Consider the following 17684-nt stretch of genomic DNA (forward strand, 5'->3'; position numbering starts at 1 on the left):
GATTCTGAAGTGTTGCTGGTTTCCATCGTCAGAGAGTTATTTACTGTATTGTAGCAGAGTTTGAATTCAGATACATTTCACATTGTGTGTATAGTCTGTTTGGCAAGCCTAGTGTGTGTGTGCATTGTGCGTGTGTGTATTTGCCTTGTTATACTAACTTTTCTTTCCAGGTGTCTCTTGTTCTGTTGTTCTGTCTCCAGCTTGTCATCCATCTCCTGGTGGAGTTTTTTCTTTGTGAAATCCATATCCCTGATGGCACGTTCATATTTTAACCTCCATTCACCTCCTGACATGAACAAACACACAGAGACAGAAAGATTTTGTGTGTGTGTGTGTGTTTTGAGCAGGTTTTTTTTACCAAACTAGCACTCTTTCTGTCCCAGCAGCCAGGGAAACTATTCCTACTTCTCTAAAAAAACTGATATGTTCTTATTAAAATTCAACATTTTGGTAGTCAGCTTCTGCTGCTATCTGATTGGTCATCTAGCTTTTTGTTTTGTTTTTTACCAGAATCATCATCGCCATCGTTGTCCATCTCGCCGTTGAGTTCTGATGCACGGAGAAGTCTGGCCTCCATGATCTCCATCTCCATGGACTCCATCTGTTTCTTCACAGAGTCAAACTTCACCTGAGTTTCAGAAAAAGAAAAGAAAAAGGTGTGTTCTACAGCAGCCCACTCACAAAATACACTCCTACCACAACCTCCTCAGATTATAAAAGAAAGTTTTTTTAACTATAAGATCTCTCCAACAGTCTTTTACCACAACTTCCAGTCAATACATGACATAAACTACCCAAAGAAGTTACTTTAAAGCAGTTCAACTACAGTAAAGCTACACTTATAAAAAAAAGTACTTAGATGATTGTTCGTTCACCATATTGACAACATAGTGATAAACTAATTAAATTAGCATTTAAGGTGCCCCTATTATGCTTTTTCGAATATTACCTTTAATGCAATGCGCAATATAGCTGTTTGTGGATGTAAAAGGTCTGCAAAATTTCAAAGATCAAAGGGCAAAGTCTCAATTTTTCCTCACTTCCTTTTACATATATACGTAACAATGTAACACATTTGCATAATGCCAGCCTATGGTCTTCATTGGCTGCCCATGAACAACGTCTACTTTGACCTGCCCTATAAACACTGTAGTTGTAGCTGAGGTCTGGAAGAGTTTGGTTCGTGTTGTCGACATGTCGAGAAAATGCTGTTTTCAGCGCTGCAAATCCACTTTGAGTGAGGATTCACGCTGGAATTGATACGTTAAAAAAAACGACGCCATTGTTACTGTTCGTTTCATTGTGTATACAAGCACTGAGGAAGCCTCCAGAGCTGAAAATCAGATATAGTAATGGGTGTTTCGTTATTAACAGTAGACCAATCACAACAGACTGGGCCATCTGACCAATCAGAGCAGAGTAAGCTCGCGGAAAGGAGGGGGTTTAGGCACATGTAATTCTATTGTAGAAGACCTCCAAAACAAAATTAGAAAACTTTAAAAAAGCCTTTATAAACTTTAATAGGGGCACTTTAAATATTTTACAAAAAAAATCCATAAAAGGTTGTACTTGTATAATTATTATTATTTTTGGTTAATCTTTACAATTTCTATGATTTAAATCCAAATTCATATTGGCAGGGGCGGAGCTAGACTCTCAGTACAGTGGGGGCGGAGCTTCATCATGGGGCCCTCTGCTACCAAGTCATTTTAAAATTAAAACCGTTAAAAAAACATAAAATATCTTAAAAAAAATTAACGTTTGATGAATGCATATGTAATAATGTAGCCTGCAGTACAACTGTATATATATTTTATTTATATATTTTTGAGGTGGTATGTTTATTGTATTCAATAATTTGAAAATTAATTCGAGAATTAACTTGAATGTGCAGCAATTTGTACAAATAGAGAGTATGTAGGCCTACTATATTTGTTGTAGCCATTAAATAAGAGCATTTAGTTTCATATTTGTTCAAATATTATAATGTTATTTTTTCCATCTATGTTGATTATGAAAAGTGAACACCATGATAGGTCGCATCATGTCAGACATGATTTTGTTAATGGGTCAGACATGATTAAACTTAATTTTCTTCATTAAGTTTTGTAGAAAGCCTTTATTTAAAGTGAATTTCGTTTTGTATAAATTGTATCTTAATTTTAATACATTTTTCATCAACCAATTGCCTGTATTTAATAAATAAGAAGCAATAGCAGACAATATAAATCATGACATGGAGGCGCCCGCGCGGTCAATTGCATTGCATATGAACAGGAGTGTATCTCATCATTAATAAACCGAAACTCAGACATGAGATAATATAGCCTATCTAAAGAAAGCTTTAAATGTCTTTAAAGAAACAATTCAAAATGAAAAGAAATAGCTACTCTCTGATTATGTAATCCAAGGTGTGCATTTCTCTCTAGGCTATAGTCGCATTTACAACGGAGATGGCGATCGTCAACTTCATCTTTGCAGCGACACTGACAGAAAAGACTAGTTTATTAATAAAAATCAATGCACGCGTGTCACCGGATTTACAAATGCACATCTTGCTTGTTGCACGCACACTCGGCACACATATGTCGAAATTAGATATTGTGTTGAAATAACATTATTAATAAATAATAATAAATCTTTAATAATATTTGATTGAATGCCGAATGTAGGTGCTTATTCGATTTAATAAAATTAATACTTTAATTGTGATCATTAAAATAACTGAATATTAAATATTAAGTGGCCAATTTTTGCTCATTTATTAAAAGTATTTAATAAGTCTAGCACCCCCTCAACACGTTAAAAAATTATCTGGCGCCGCCCCTGGTTATAACGGCCCACGTATTAAAAATGGTTGGTTCTAAATTGGGATCAGGCTCATAATTACAGTTAATGTGTCGACAATATGTTACTTTGCCAGGGCCCTGTGCAATGTGTCACTTGGCGAGGGCCCCGTTCCTGTCCAGTGAAGCAAGATCGGTGGCGTTTGAGGGGCCCCTAATTGGCACGGGGCCCTGGGGCGGCCGCACCTATGCACCCATGCTATCTCCGCTACAGCATATTGGTCTGAATAAATTAATTTACTAATATGAATCCATTTCCAACACTACATGTAAGAGACATTTTAGATGAATGTGTTTAATTATCTACTCAGTATGCTTGGAAGTAAAACTGCACATGCAATATAATGTGACAAAATCTAGTGATGCAGAGTTTTTGTAAACTATACCACTGGAAAAAGCTCATTATTGGGAAAAACTACACTATTTTACTGAATTTACAGTTAACTTAGTAGCATCTGTCTTCCTGAAGCATGGAGGACATGTACCTGCATATCCTTCATGTCCTTCTCCAGACGCAATCTCTCGCTTGTCTCCGTCTCCAGCAGCTGGGATGTAGACTCCGCAGAATTCCTCTCATCTGAAAGCTCTGCCGTCAACTCCGTAATCTACATAAACACACATATGCATTGGTTTTTCTAATATGGTCGAGGGTTTTAATTGACTTCCACTCATATATTATCAATTCCTCAACTTAAACCTAATAGTCACAGAAACCTTCCTGCATTTTCTTTAAGACATCACTTACTACATTTATTGTCTATCAAAACGGTTTTCAAATAGGTAAAATAAGAGGCTTTCACGTCTTACTCTGCTCTCCATTCGATCCGAGGTCAGGCGAAGCTCGTTTCTTTCCTTTTCCACCTTCTCCAGCTTCAACTTCAGATGCATGATCTCCTCCTACGATTCAAAATACCAGCAAAATCTCAAGCACAAAACAATATTGAATATTTAGATAAGAAAAAAACAATCTTTGGCCTGAGTTGGGCTAATATTGTATGATCTGATGTTTTTTTGATCAGGCAAGATCTATCTGCCTTCAGGTGAGTTCAGGAAGGGGCCAGACAGCAATGTTGCAAATGCTTTGAGCTCGGATTGAGATGACGGCTTCACGAATCAAAGAGATTTCTCAGCTCTGACGCTGATGCAACAAAAGCTCTCAGACCATGTCATCTTTAAGGCAAATGCACCCACACACATAGATAAACCTTTGCAGTCTACTGTGAGTTGAAAGAAGCTTTACATAGTGAGCAAACTGGGACATGCAATAAAGAGTAATATGGAAAGACTCACATCTTTTCCTCGAATCTGTTCTTCGGTGAGCTGAACCTCTACTAGAGGCCGTACGGTGGTGAAGAGCTTCCACCAAGGCCAGTCCTTCACGCCATGATTCTTCTTAATGTTCTTCTGGACGCAACGGATGGCCAAATCCTGGATCTGAGAGATAGAGAGGGGTTTTTATTTCTCTAAAGGAACACAAAAATGTAAATTCTGTCTTCATTTACTCACCCTAATGTTGTTTATATTATAGCACATAGGTCATCCTAAGTCAAATCTTTTGTGCTGTTTTTTGCTGGCCTATCTACTGACATGAGTGTGAAAGACGTGTGAATGACACGTGGATGAGTAAATGATGACAGAATATTCATTTTGACTGAACTATTCCTTAATTTCTGCAATATGTGAGTTCAGAACAAACAGGCTGATGATACAGATCTCCATCTGTGAATGACATGACAGTCGCATTAACAGCGTGGCATGAAATGATTAATGTTCCTTTGCAAACACAGACATAAAAGCCACAGAATGACTTTGATATGTCATTTTTGAAAAAGTACTGAAAGACTTGTCAACCAAAACTGTAAATTTGATTGGAATGAATAAAATGCACTTAGAGGATTTTGTTCAGAGGCCTGATTGCATGTCATGATCTCAAAGTGATTCGCCTATAATGATACAGAGACGGCGTGATAATAATTATAATACTTCTAGAGAAACTAAACAGGAAAGCATTTAAAGCTGAAGTGTAATATTTTCAGTGTTAAAATATTTTCTACCACAGTGTATATGCAGAGACAACTATAAACAAGTGATTTGTAGATTAATTCTCAAAAAGTGAAAAAACTGTGATTTTGTGGTGCTTTCAAAACATTATTTAGCTTTTTTTGAGCTGCCCAACAACAACATTGGCTCTACCACTGGTGCGAATTGGGGGTGGGACTATCTGTTTGGCCGACCAATGGGGGGTGGGACTATCTGTTTGGCTGACCAAATGGGGGTGGGACTATCTGTTAGGCTGACCAATGGGAGACGGGGGAGTGTTTTTGTCTGCAATTCTGCACGGCGATACTGGTGGTGCAGAAAATACATATTTTACCTTAAAGTAAATCTAATCAACTCCATAAAAGATCACCAACTGAATACTATCTGGTAGTAATTTATGTCAATGCACAATGAACAGAACATTATATTTTCAACATTAACAAGCAAAAATCTGTTCTAAGTAATGGCTGCTCAAAATTCGGCTTTGCAACCACAGGAGTATATTAGAAAATAAAACAACAGTTATTTTTAAATTGTAATAATATTTCACAATATTACTGTTTTTAATGAATTTTTGATCAAATAATTGCAGCCTTGGTGAGCATAGGAGATTTCTTGTTCGAAAACATTTGAAAAATCTTACCCACACCAAACCTTTGGATTTTGTTGGAGAAATAAATGTTGAGATTCTGTATGATTGACATTGCAATTCCAGCACAGGACTGAAGCAAAACAGAAAATTGACTTTACCTTCCTCTTTTTGAAAGCCTGTCGAGACAGAAAGCCCCTGCAGGCAGCCTGGAACAGCGTGATGTTCTGTCTGGTGTGTTCATCCCTCTGTCCCTCTAGTTTAGCCACTGTTCCAGCCCTGAAGAACACCTAACACACACACCAACACAATTGTGAGAACAGCAAAGGGAGCATGTTAAAAGTGCATATTATGATGGTCCTAACATTTCATAGTAGTAAAAGAGATGTGAATAAACTCATATGGAGTCATATTTTAAAACAGATGCAGCTTTTATCTGTAATGAAGAGTCATAAGCACATTGATGTTTTTTGTAACGAATTATGTCTTCAATCAATTTAGTATGAAAAATAATATGGATATATTTCTTTAACAGCAAGAGAGAGGTGGCTTTTCTATCCATTTCAGTATCAGTTTTCTTTTACTTATTCAAATAAAAAATCGGAAAAAAAATCGAATGCTAATTACACTCATGCAACTATTTTATCTAGTGTCAACATCTGACCACAACAATCTGAACAAACCAAGTAAATCAATGTCCATTTAACGCCTATTTGGTTTATTTTTCATTGCCAGTAATCGTAAAGAGCACAAGTCGAGCAGAACTGACAGGAGATGCTGGTAAATCAGTTTGTTTTGTTGCTCGAATCCTTCATGAAGGGCCCCTGACATTGTAATCTATTTCTGAGCACAGTTCAGCCTTCGTAAACCTTTACGCCGATTGCAGCTGCCACAAAATAATGACTAACTATTCCAATTTATAATCCGGTCCAATAAATCTCCATTCTTCTGGGAACGCACCAGGCGGGGCTTGTTTACACATGCCACCATTTTTTTCAGCCGTCTTTTTGGCTTGCAATGATTTTCCAGCTGATGGGATTAAACTGTTGAGCGCCAGCGCCTGTTCGCATTGATTAGGACGGCATGAAGAACTAGGAAAGAAACAAACAAACAAAGCAGCTCATGCTGAGAAGAGAGTGTCTTGCGTCCAGCCAACGGACCACGCAGTAGATGATGAAAAATGCACACAGTCGTAATATCACCCGCCGCTTAAGATTCAACATTTGACTGCATCCTTTAATGCTTCTAAAGTGACAGATTGAACAGAAATGTGTGTTTCTGTGTACTCACCCTGCTAAGACCCATGTGATAGCTGCTCTTCTCCAATTCCAATGACTCCAAAAGCTCCTCTACTGCCTGCAACGACACACACACTGTCATGTCTAGTTCACACAGTGTACATTACAAAAAAAAACTGCTGACCCCTGTGTAGGCCAACAGGATACACTCTCACTGGTTATACAGTCCCCAAACTGTCCAGGCGACCATCAGCCCTCACCGTGACACTGACACTGTCTCTCTCATGCGGAAAGGTCTTGAGAACTCGATCTATCTGAAAAGGCTCATCTAGATTACAGTGGTAAAGGGGGCTCTGGCCCCTGACAACTAAAGGGCCATTGTTTGAATTGGTTCACAAATAACTCTCCTCTGAGACACGGTTCTACCTCCCTCTGTCTTTTTCTTTCTCGTTGTGTCTCTCTAGATCTCCAATTTTGCATCGTTTCTACTTTCTCTTGGACTTGAAACACCACTGACCTTCTCTGTTGTGTTACAAAAAGAGGTTGGGCATCTTTCTGTACCCTTTTTACTCTAAAAGTAGGTGTTAGGTGTCTAAAATTTACTTTTAGCTATACCTGTCAATTTACCAGCAATTCATGTTTTAGACGGGGCATTAACTGTATATATTTAGTCCCATTGACAATGTGATTATTTAGCTGTTCATTCTTTACAGCACAGGTTTGTACAAGTCAAGAACACATGCTTATTTCAGCCTCAGAGTAAAAAAACTAAACTTTAAATCTCACAGTATGACTTTATATTTCACAATATGACTATCTCACAATTGCGTTTATCTTAAAGGGATACTTCACCGATTAGCATTAAGCTTTGTATCTGTAGAAACCCGGTAGTATTTTCGAATGACCGTGCTTCCCTCCCTCATGTCCCCCTGAGATGAGAGATTTCTGTATTGTGTGTCTGGAAAAAAACCTCCGATATCGGAGGCTTATTTGGCCAGAGGCGAGAGACTACAGCCAGTAGGAGGAGCTAGTTCTGCATGTTTTCAACCCGCCCATAGGGGGATCTCACGATAAAAATAGTCTTTTCAGTTTCGAGTCGACTAGTAGCCTAGGTGTATCATTTCTTCCGATACTGCCCTCTGTAACCGGTAGGCGTGGCTTGGGAGTGGCCTTGTAGGGCAGCGAAGCAAGTGCATTCTGGGAGTTGTTGTCTTTAATTTCCATGAGCCAAAAATACATTTTCCGGCTTTTCTCAGTCTAGAATGCACCAACTTCTAAAATAATTTCACATTTCTACTCCATAAATGACCCAATTTAAATGCACATTCATCTTTCCAGCGGTGAAATATCCCTTTAATATACAATGTTATACTGTATCTCACAATTGCAACTTCATTTCTCACAACAGTGCACAATTCTGTCACAACGCTTGCAAAAAGTCTCAGCAGAAGAGAGGAACTTTGATGTTATATCCCATTTCATGTATGTATATTTTTCGTCATTTATTGTATGACTTTATTGTAATTGCAACTTTCTATGTTACAATGTTTCCATTTAGGAAAAGTTGTTAGAATATGTTTCAATAGTTGAATATTCATGTTATTTGTATCAGTGAGATTCACGTTGTCATTTTTAAACTATGCATTATGCTCATGAATTCAACTCATGAATAATTTTTTACTCTACAAAGCCCATTTGTACTTGCATTTGGCACTTGGCGAATGTTAACTTTGGACCCTGTCTGCCATTTACATGCCCAGGACCACAGTGCAAATGTTTTGTATAAAACTATCCTTTCCACCCGGCTAATCACAGGACCAAAGAGAGATTAGGAGGCCCCTGGATGGAGACATTTTTCTAGCTGATAATTACAGTACATTTGGGCATTAAGTAAGCACTAAAGCCCAGAGCAATTACTACATTTTTCCTGTCTGCTCTGCGTATTGATTCAAGTCAGCGACCCAGCTGGGGTTTCTTGATTAAGCTGTCACAATAACCCTGATTACCCAGAGTTCATTTCTGTCTCGGACTCACGAAACACAAGAGCGAGAGGAGCCCAAAACTTAATTTCGGTAATTTGTAAAGCTTTTGTACTATTATTTCCATGCTCATTATTCTCTTAAATAGCTACTCACTCGTTTCTCATCCTTCACAATATAGTTTCGGCCCAGTTTCTTGGTCAAGTGAGGGGCCAAAATGTCAAAGCGTCTTCTGAACACAGAGAAGACCATGTGGTCAGGGTAACCTGCACAAAGCAAGCGGATATTCAGCAGGTAATAACAGAGAGGACTTCATTGTATCTATTTGATTAGATCTTTCAATCTCTTTTCTCACCTTGTCTGTAAATCCTCAAACTGTCCAGCAGTTTGAAGCCACGGATCTGGGCCCTGAGCAAAGCCACATCCATTTGCATGAGTCCAGGGTCGCAACTCTCCTCTGAGGATCCTGCGGCCCTCAGAACTTCTGCTCGGGGTAACAGACAGTGGACAAAGTGAACCCTGGATCTGCGAACGGTGTCCAACAGTGCATCCTGATCGAAAGAGGTAATATATAATGAGTAGTATTAGCCATTTCTTCAAATTAATGGGGAATTTTAACAACTACTATTCAGTGTAGGATCCTCTTGAAAACTCACCACTTGGAGTTTAATCTGAAGGCAGAGAGATTTCTTCTTGACCGCTGCCATGCCTGTGGTGAAGGTCTTCCTCATGCCGGTGGCCCGGCGCAGGGCGAGCTGAGAGACGCCCTCCAGTCCGGCGATTGAGCCGGTCAGAACCGCACTGCTGGAGCGGCCCACAAACATCCCGCTGATGCTCTTTCTGTAGGAAAGACAGTTTGTTCTTGAATGAAAAACGCCCCTTTTATCCACAGGTTCATAATTTTGTTTAGGAGGTCTACTAGAACAAGTTTACATGATTTAAGGCCTGAATTACTAAACAGGGCAAGAAAGTTCTGCACTTGATCTACTTACGACGCCGCGCAAATTAAAGAACACGAACACAGCCGGATCATTTCCATAATGACTAACGCAATCTACCAAGAGCAGCGCAAATTACTTTTTTGGGTGGTAAATAATGGCACAAATACCAGTAAATTGACTAGAGCAAACCTCAGTAAATCACCTTGCATGATTAATTTAAACACTCTCCTCCTATAAATTTTGCGTCTGAAAGGGAAACTGCAAGAATAACACCTTTTCAGTGCTACTTTTTCACTGCATGTCTTTAGTAAATCCTGACAACGCCACACTACTATACAAAAGGTTGTAGTTGTGCTGCTGAGGAATAGTGTTAAAAATCACTGGTTCTTCAGTTCCACTGCCTTTGGAAGTCTATGTAATCATGTTTTTTCTTTCAAATAGAAGAGTGATAACCTCTTCCTGGCCTTATAACTACCATTGTATAAAATACAAAATAGCCAGCAGGCGGGGATTATGCAAATGTGTTACATGGTGGCATAGGTATGACACGGAAATAATGGCAGGAATACAAACAAGGCCTTTAAGGCAGGTGTCGTGGAGTCCCTTTTGTCGTGGACTTTGTGCTTTGTAACTTTGCAGACTGTTTACATGCACAAACAACTATATTACACAATAAAGGAACGGTCAAATGAAAAAAAGCATAATAGGTATAATATGTTTTTTGACTAATTTACTAAAGTGACAAGTGCAAATGGTTGAAGGCAGGTCTTACTTCTGGGAGTTCTGCAGCAGATTGGCAGCGTTCTGGGGGTTGGGATTTTGCCTGGCTAGGTTCAGCCAACCACGTGTGTCATATTCCACCCAATCTGTCCCATAACTGTGGCCGAGCAGAAAGTGATGTGCATTTTCACTTTTAAGCACCACTGTGCGACCTGCAGAAAAACAATACATAAATTGGTCCTGGGCAGAATGTAAGTGTGTGAGTTTGTGTTCGTGCATGTTTGTGTGTGTGACCTGTGCTCTCTCCCTCCGCAGGGCCGTAGTAACTGAAGAGTCGTTGCAGGAGTGTTTCCTCTGACCCTCCCGGCTGTAAAACCTCCTCCTCCATCAGCCAAAACAGACCTCTGGCCTCATCTGTACGGGACAGAGTACGTACCTGAAACACAAACATGAATATCCATTGTCAAATAATCACAATCGTAGAAATAATACACACACTTTTCCTTCAGATCTCTCACATTGAGCTCTTCTGTTCTTGACTTGTACTTAAAAACACGGTTAGAAAAGTGTATCACCATGACTGGCCAAACAATGACTTTTAATATAGGATTAAATTTGCCCTGCATTGACAGTATGTCATTTCCAGTTTCAATCTTCAACATCTAAGTGTTTTTGATTAAACACAAATGCAGAGATGGGAGTTACATTAAATAATTATTATCCAGAGAGCTCTTTTTGATAGAAATCACACAAACTTTAAACATTAGCTGAATTATTGGCCATAGCAGTTGATTCATTCAGGAAGTGTGTCTCACCAGGGCTTGACTGGAGGACTGATCAATCACAGCCAATGAGCGAGAAGGGCTGGGCTCCAGGTCATCCAGTGTGATCTCAATGTTTTCCTATGGAAACACAACAGTTCATTTGTTTGGATGGACATTGACTCATAATGCATTGCTTCAATTAGATTGCAAATTAATGAAACTAATTAAACTGCAAATAATTGCATATGTCAATGTTTGTAGTGAAAAATTAAAATAATAAGACATTATATTACTGTGGAAGATGAATAAAACATTGAATAGAAATGGCAAAAAGTGGCCTGAGAAATCAATATACACTACTGTTCAAAAGTTTTGAATCAGTAAAAATTTTTGTTAAAGAAATTCATGCTTTGCCCATTTCACATCAAGGATACATTAAATTGATCAAAGGTGACAGTATAGACATTTACATAATGTTACAAAAATAATGTTTTTTTGTATTTTTGATCAAATAAATACAGTCCTGGTGTGCATAAAAAACTTCTTTCAAAAACATTAAAATATCTTACTGACCCAAACTTTTGAACAGTTGTATATTGTTTGTTGTATTTCCTATCCGAGATAGACTTGAAGGCCATTCATATAGGATTGTTAAGCGATTGTGATTAATTGTTTGTCTATGTACAAATGCATCAGACATCTTGGTAATCTTGTGCCATGAGCTTTGTTTTTAAGATGCTTTGTCAAGTTAATAGTAGTTTAAAGTTTTCAAAAAGGCACTGAACCACTCAACATTTTATTGCATTATTTTTTATAATTATTTTATTAAACTGTCAGAGTAGTAGTGCATTGCTCCACTGACCCATCTAATACAGGCAAATAAATAAAACATTAATTTGTAAATATACATTTAAAGCTACACTGTGTAATATTTTAAGTTGATTTTTAGCAAAAAACATGTTATTTCAAAATTATACGTTCTCATTAATGTGTAATCACTTCAACCAACTAATTAAGTATTCTCGTAAGTGTATAATCTGCCATTTAGAATACATACGAGCGAGTCGCTCGAATGGCGGAAGCCATTTTGCGCATCCATCTTGAAAATACATTAGACAAAGAGGGACATACAAGCTTCGCCTTTCCTGTTTTTACATGCAGTGGCGCCGTGACGAATGCGAGAGGGAGATTTGGTCGCGTTTGCCGGCAGATTTGAAATAATACAGCCACCGTAGGAGTTAAAACGCCTTTGGAATGGGAGGAGCTAGAAAGTAATATTCAGTTGGTAGTCATATACAATTTCACCGCTAGATGGGAGAAAATCCTACACAGTGTAGCTTTAAGTTGTAGTATATTAACAGCCATTTAAATGTACAGCTTTTATAAGAAGTGGAGTGTAATGAGATTTTGACTTGTCATTGGCTCAGGATGTGTTTTTTCCACACCTCTTTGTAAAGCTCCAGTTCCCTTACGAACGTCCGCTCCTGAAAAAGCAACTGTAGACGTTCCTGAGCGTAATTATGGCAAAGCTCCTCAAACGTGGCACCACGCTGGTTCTTCACCTGACGAGGGTTCTGGAACCCTGGTGTGTCCACAATCAGCAGAGAACAGAGAGAATGCTGACTGGACTTCAGTGCTCTGAAAGGAGAAAAACACATGTGCTATGAAAGATACATGTGCTGCGTAATGTATCTCTTACCCTACTAAATAAGTTCATACTGCACTAGGTAATCACTGATTACCTGTTAATGAGAGAGATGATGAGCGTGAAAAGCTCAGAGTATAAACCAGATGCCATGGACTCCAAACACTCTGCTGCTGTTGCTTTAGACACTGAAACGCACACAAAAACTCTTTTTAACCCTCGCACTTTGTAACACATCTTTCCCTCGCGGGTCATAATGACCTGAAGCCCTAAAATTCTACTTACAAATTTATTTATTTTTTGTCAAGAAAGCTTATTTTATTTCATTTTGATAATATTTTTTCTATTTTTAATGTTTGTTTTTTTTTTGTGGAGATTTTTTGTTATTTTTTATTTTATTTACCTTTAAATTACTAGATTTGATCAATAAATACATATATGTGACCCTGGACCACAAAACCAGTCACATGGGTACACTTTTCGAAATTGAGATTTATACATCATATGAAAGCTGGATAAATAAGATTTCCATTGATGCATTTTTTGTTAGGATAGGACAATATTTGGTCGAGATACAACTATTTGAAAATCTGGAATCTGAGGGTGCAAAAAAATCGAAACATTGAGCAAATCACCTTTAAAGTTGTTCATTTACGTTCGCGATTGTGCTGCATTCACTCACAAAAATACATGTTTTATATATTTACGGTAGGAAATGTACAAAATATCTTCATGGAACATGATCTTTACTTCATATCCTAATGATTTTTGGCATAAAAGTAAAATCTATAATCTTGACCCATACAATGTATTGTTGGCTATTGCCACAAATATACCCGTGCGACTTGTGACTGGTTTTATGATCCAGGGTCACATATTTAAGCACATTCATCACATTCCTTCAACTTAAATAAAAAAAACCCTCACAATTTCATGCATAACCCTTTTAATTCAGCTCAAAATATCTTACATTGGGTGTCTTTGCCATCCTCTTGAGGAAAAATAATAATTTAACATGATATTTCATGACTCTTGCGACTAGATGGTCTTATGGCTCTATTTAGAGCAAATGAGCTATTCCGGTGGGTCCTAAAGTCAGTTTCTCTTCAGTATGCATTAAGATACAAATATAGACATCATAACTATATTTTTTAGGTAAAGTTTTAGCAATTTTAGTTTGAATTTTGAGCATTTTTAGGTTTTTCTATGCGTACTGAAGCATTCCTCGCATTCCATTCATTCCTAAGGGGGTCAAATTGACCCGCGAGGGAAGGATTTCTTACTTGTTTAAATTTCAACCACAAAACTCCTTGAATCCATTCAAATTTTTGTGTGTGTATACGTGGTTCAAGTGCGAAAAAAGTCCCAGGGTCTTGGACCCCTCTGATGAACACTCACTTTTTTATTTTTATTTTCTAAACGAATTTCGGGTCAAAATCACCCAAGGGAAGGATGAGGGTTAAACATAAAATAGGTAAGCATTTATGACATATTTAAGAATATTAACAAATAAAAAAGATACCCGAGCTGTCCGTATCATCCGTACTCTGCCGGACGCTGACTGAGCGGGGCAGGGTGCTCTTTCCCTGCTGTTTAAAGATGGCGGACGACAACTCTTCCAGCGTGCAGCCCAGGAGATACGCTGCTTTTTGTGCCCACTCGTGTCTGGCAAACTGCTTTCGGCCCGCTGAAGGGTCAGAAAGCCGCATTCGCAAAAGAAAAGCAGTGTTACCACAAAACATCCGTCACATTATGCTGAACTAGAATAGATTTTCCAGCTACTGTGAAAGCTCTTTGGTCAAATGTCCAAAGAACAAGGAGAAACTTTCATCTCCTGGATTGATGATCAAAGAGAACAAACATTTTCATTCTGGCGTTCGACATCAGAGAGCAGAAACAAGCACACAGGCAGATGAAAGATGGGCACAGTTCTATTAAGAAGCTAAATAAATCAAATAAAAATAATAAAACCACCTGCCTTCAGTCTAAAACAGAAACAGGGAGAGAGAGAGAGACTTGCATTTACCTGCATCTGTTTCTGTGTTATGATGGGGGCAGCATGCAACATCAATATGCAATAAAAACACATGATTACAACAAATAAAACACAAACACAACAACTGTTGTACAAACAGTATTAAACACTGATGATAACTGGCAAATGTTTTTTAGACATCAAGCGCATACTCAGTCACATGAGTGAAAAGACTCTACTGACTCTTAGTGGACAGATGTTAAAATACACTCTGTGCAATCAGGCATTCTGTATTCTACAGTGTTCTCATGCATTCAGATATTAGTGTTGATTTAGGCACTGGAGAAGCTGGTAGCTTTACCTTTGGTGGCCCCAGCGGCACCGAGATGGTATATGGCCCCTAAAATCAGCCACACTGTTTTCTGTTCTTCAGCAGAGATGCCCAGGACTTTCATGGCAGCCTGCAGCTTAGTGAACTGCTGAGTGGCTTTCTGCTTGTCCTCGGGCTACAGAAAAGATGATATGATACAATGTGTACAGATAAAACAGATCAAATGTGTGTCTAGCTCTGCCTTATGATTGCATGTGTGGCATTTCTTACCTTCGAGTGAGGGAGGAGCCCAAACGTGTTGTTCTCAGCAAAGTGATTGAAATGAAGTTCTGTCCTGAAAGGCACGACGATCAGCTTTAATCTACATATGTTCCTGCTATGGATGAATCTCAGTTTGCACACTATTCTTGCTATTTATTGTGACAAAAGATGGCTGGATTGATTTATGCCGTAAGTATGCACTTAGTATGCATGCTTTTTGTTTTTTAATAATAGTCTCTCACTCACTTTAGAGATGCATCTGCTCCGGCCATCAGATAGTAAAACACATTGAAGCTGGATTCTGCTTCTGGTCGCCTGGTCACTCTGAACCTTTCCAGCAACATGGTCTGTATGGGAGACATACAGTAAAGCAAATCAAAGATAAATCCCCCAGTGAAATGATGAATAATCGCCCTCGCTGTACACTACCTGAACGGATGCAGAGGCCACCTGTCCTGCCTGGTCAAAGTCAAGAGAGACTATGTGTGAGAAGCGACTGGCGTTCCCATTCATTGCTGTACTGCAGTTTCCAAACGCCTCTAGAACCGAATAGACCGCCTGCCATTTCTCAGCTGTGGGGAGGGAACAGTTCATGATGCTCGGTAAAAATCATAGAAATTATCTTGATTAATTTCAAGGCAAGGCAAGGCAAGTTTATTTATATAGCACATTTCATAAACAATGGTAATTCAAAGTGCTTTACATAGAAGTAATTAAAATAATCAAAAGAAATAAGAACAGTTTAGAATAAAAAGGAAATAAACTACAGTACAAACAGTCGGACGAACAGTGGCACAGTGCTCATTCAGTAAATGCACAGCTAAACAGAAGTGTTTTGAGTCTGGATTTGAATGTGACTACTGTAGGAGCACATCTGATCTCTTCTGGAAGCTGGTTCCATTAAAAGCGAACTCGCCATGCTTAGTGAACCCTTGGTATTTCTAGCTAATATGATCCTAATGATCTGAGTGATCTGTTGGGTTTATATTCAGTGAGCATATCTGCAATGTATTGAGGTCTTAGGCCATTGAGTGATTTATATACCAGTAATAATACTTTAAAATCAATCCTAAATCTAACTGGTAGCCAGTGTAAAGACCTGAGGACTGGTGTGATGTTCATATTTTCTGGTTCTGCTCAGAATCCTGGCGGCAGCGTTCTGTATGAGCTGCAACTGTCTTATGGTCTTTTTGGGAAGGCCAGTGAGGAGTCCATTACAATAATCCAATAAGTCTTGACTGGAAACAAAGCATTTAATTCTTGCAATATTAAAAGTATGCTGATTTAGTAATTACTTTGACATGACTACTGAAACTAAGGTCTGACTCTGGTGTCAGATTCCTGACTTGATTTTTAGTTGTTTGACCCCTAGAGTGAAGGTATGCGTTCACCTTGAGAATATCTTTGTTTCAAAACGCAAAGACTTCAGTTTTGTCTTTGTTTAACTGAAGAAAGTTTTGGCACATCCAACTGTTGACTTCATCAATGCATTGGCACAAGGAGTCAATGGGGCTGTAGTCGTTAGGCGATACGGCTAAGTAAATCTGTGTGTCGTCTGCATAGCTGTGGTAAGCAATTTGGTTCTTTCTCATTATTTTGGCTCAGTGGGAGCATATACAGGTTGAACAGGAGTGGAGCATGTACAGGTTGAACAGGAGTGGCGCAAGAATTGAGCCTTGAGGGACTCCGCATGTCATGGACATCCACATGGACGATAATATTACAAGAATAACTTACATTTTATAAAAAAAATAGAAAATTAGAAATGTTGGCAACTAACTGAAATAAATGTTTAATTGAAGTAGCAGTGTACAACAAGGCAACAATGTTTTTTGAGGTCCTCATTTTGTTTCTCACCCGAGTACACCTTCCCACTGCCGGCTGCGATTGTGACCAGGTACTGCAGCAGATGCTGGCAGCTGGTGGTCTTTCCGCTGCCGCTCTTGCCCAGTAGCGCGATGGTTTGATCCTGACGTGTTGTCAGCAGCTGATGATATGCCGACTGAGCAACAGCGAAGATGTGAGGGGCTGTTTCCTCCCTCCGGCAGCCCTTAAACATCTGCATCACCTGATATAAAGAGACCGTGTCACTCCATCTCTTTAGAACATAACTCTGAGGTGACTATAACTTTTTGTGAAGCTCGTACCTTCTCTGAGTACATGGCAGGAGTGCTGAGAGGATTGATCACCAGCAGATTTGACCCAGCATAGCTGTGAATGAGGTTTCCACCATAGCGCTGACGCAATGTGTGAAGGATGCTGGACTCATTGAGGTACAGAAGAGACGAGAGATCCTCCACTCGATCATATGATAGAGGATTCGCCTGATGAGAGACAGATAGAACGATAGATAAA

The 17684-nt window shown here is 38.8% G+C and overlaps 1 protein-coding gene across 1 annotated transcript in view; it reads right to left on the reverse strand.

Annotated features, from left to right (window-relative positions):
• Positions 1–17684, reverse strand: part of myo18aa (myosin XVIIIAa) — a 42689-nt gene that overhangs the window by 14541 nt on the left and 10464 nt on the right. Inside the window, exons 10-31 of the mRNA XM_081353815.1 lie at positions 17477–17653; positions 17187–17397; positions 15759–15901; positions 15576–15676; positions 15339–15402; positions 15099–15243; positions 14285–14449; positions 12860–12950; positions 12563–12755; positions 11169–11255; positions 10648–10789; positions 10406–10565; positions 9349–9532; positions 9048–9243; positions 8849–8958; positions 6766–6831; positions 5637–5765; positions 4137–4280; positions 3654–3743; positions 3332–3451; positions 508–628; positions 159–286 (exon numbers count right to left, since the gene is read on the reverse strand). Coding sequence (XP_081209941.1) covers positions 159–286; positions 508–628; positions 3332–3451; positions 3654–3743; positions 4137–4280; positions 5637–5765; positions 6766–6831; positions 8849–8958; positions 9048–9243; positions 9349–9532; positions 10406–10565; positions 10648–10789; positions 11169–11255; positions 12563–12755; positions 12860–12950; positions 14285–14449; positions 15099–15243; positions 15339–15402; positions 15576–15676; positions 15759–15901; positions 17187–17397; positions 17477–17653 — 2967 coding nt within the window. The remainder of the gene's footprint in view (positions 1–158; positions 287–507; positions 629–3331; positions 3452–3653; positions 3744–4136; positions 4281–5636; positions 5766–6765; positions 6832–8848; positions 8959–9047; positions 9244–9348; positions 9533–10405; positions 10566–10647; positions 10790–11168; positions 11256–12562; positions 12756–12859; positions 12951–14284; positions 14450–15098; positions 15244–15338; positions 15403–15575; positions 15677–15758; positions 15902–17186; positions 17398–17476; positions 17654–17684) is intronic.

Source organism: Scardinius erythrophthalmus (assembly GCF_964197995.2).
Source record: "Scardinius erythrophthalmus genome assembly, chromosome: 23".
Taxonomy (NCBI): domain Eukaryota; kingdom Metazoa; phylum Chordata; class Actinopteri; order Cypriniformes; family Leuciscidae; genus Scardinius; species Scardinius erythrophthalmus.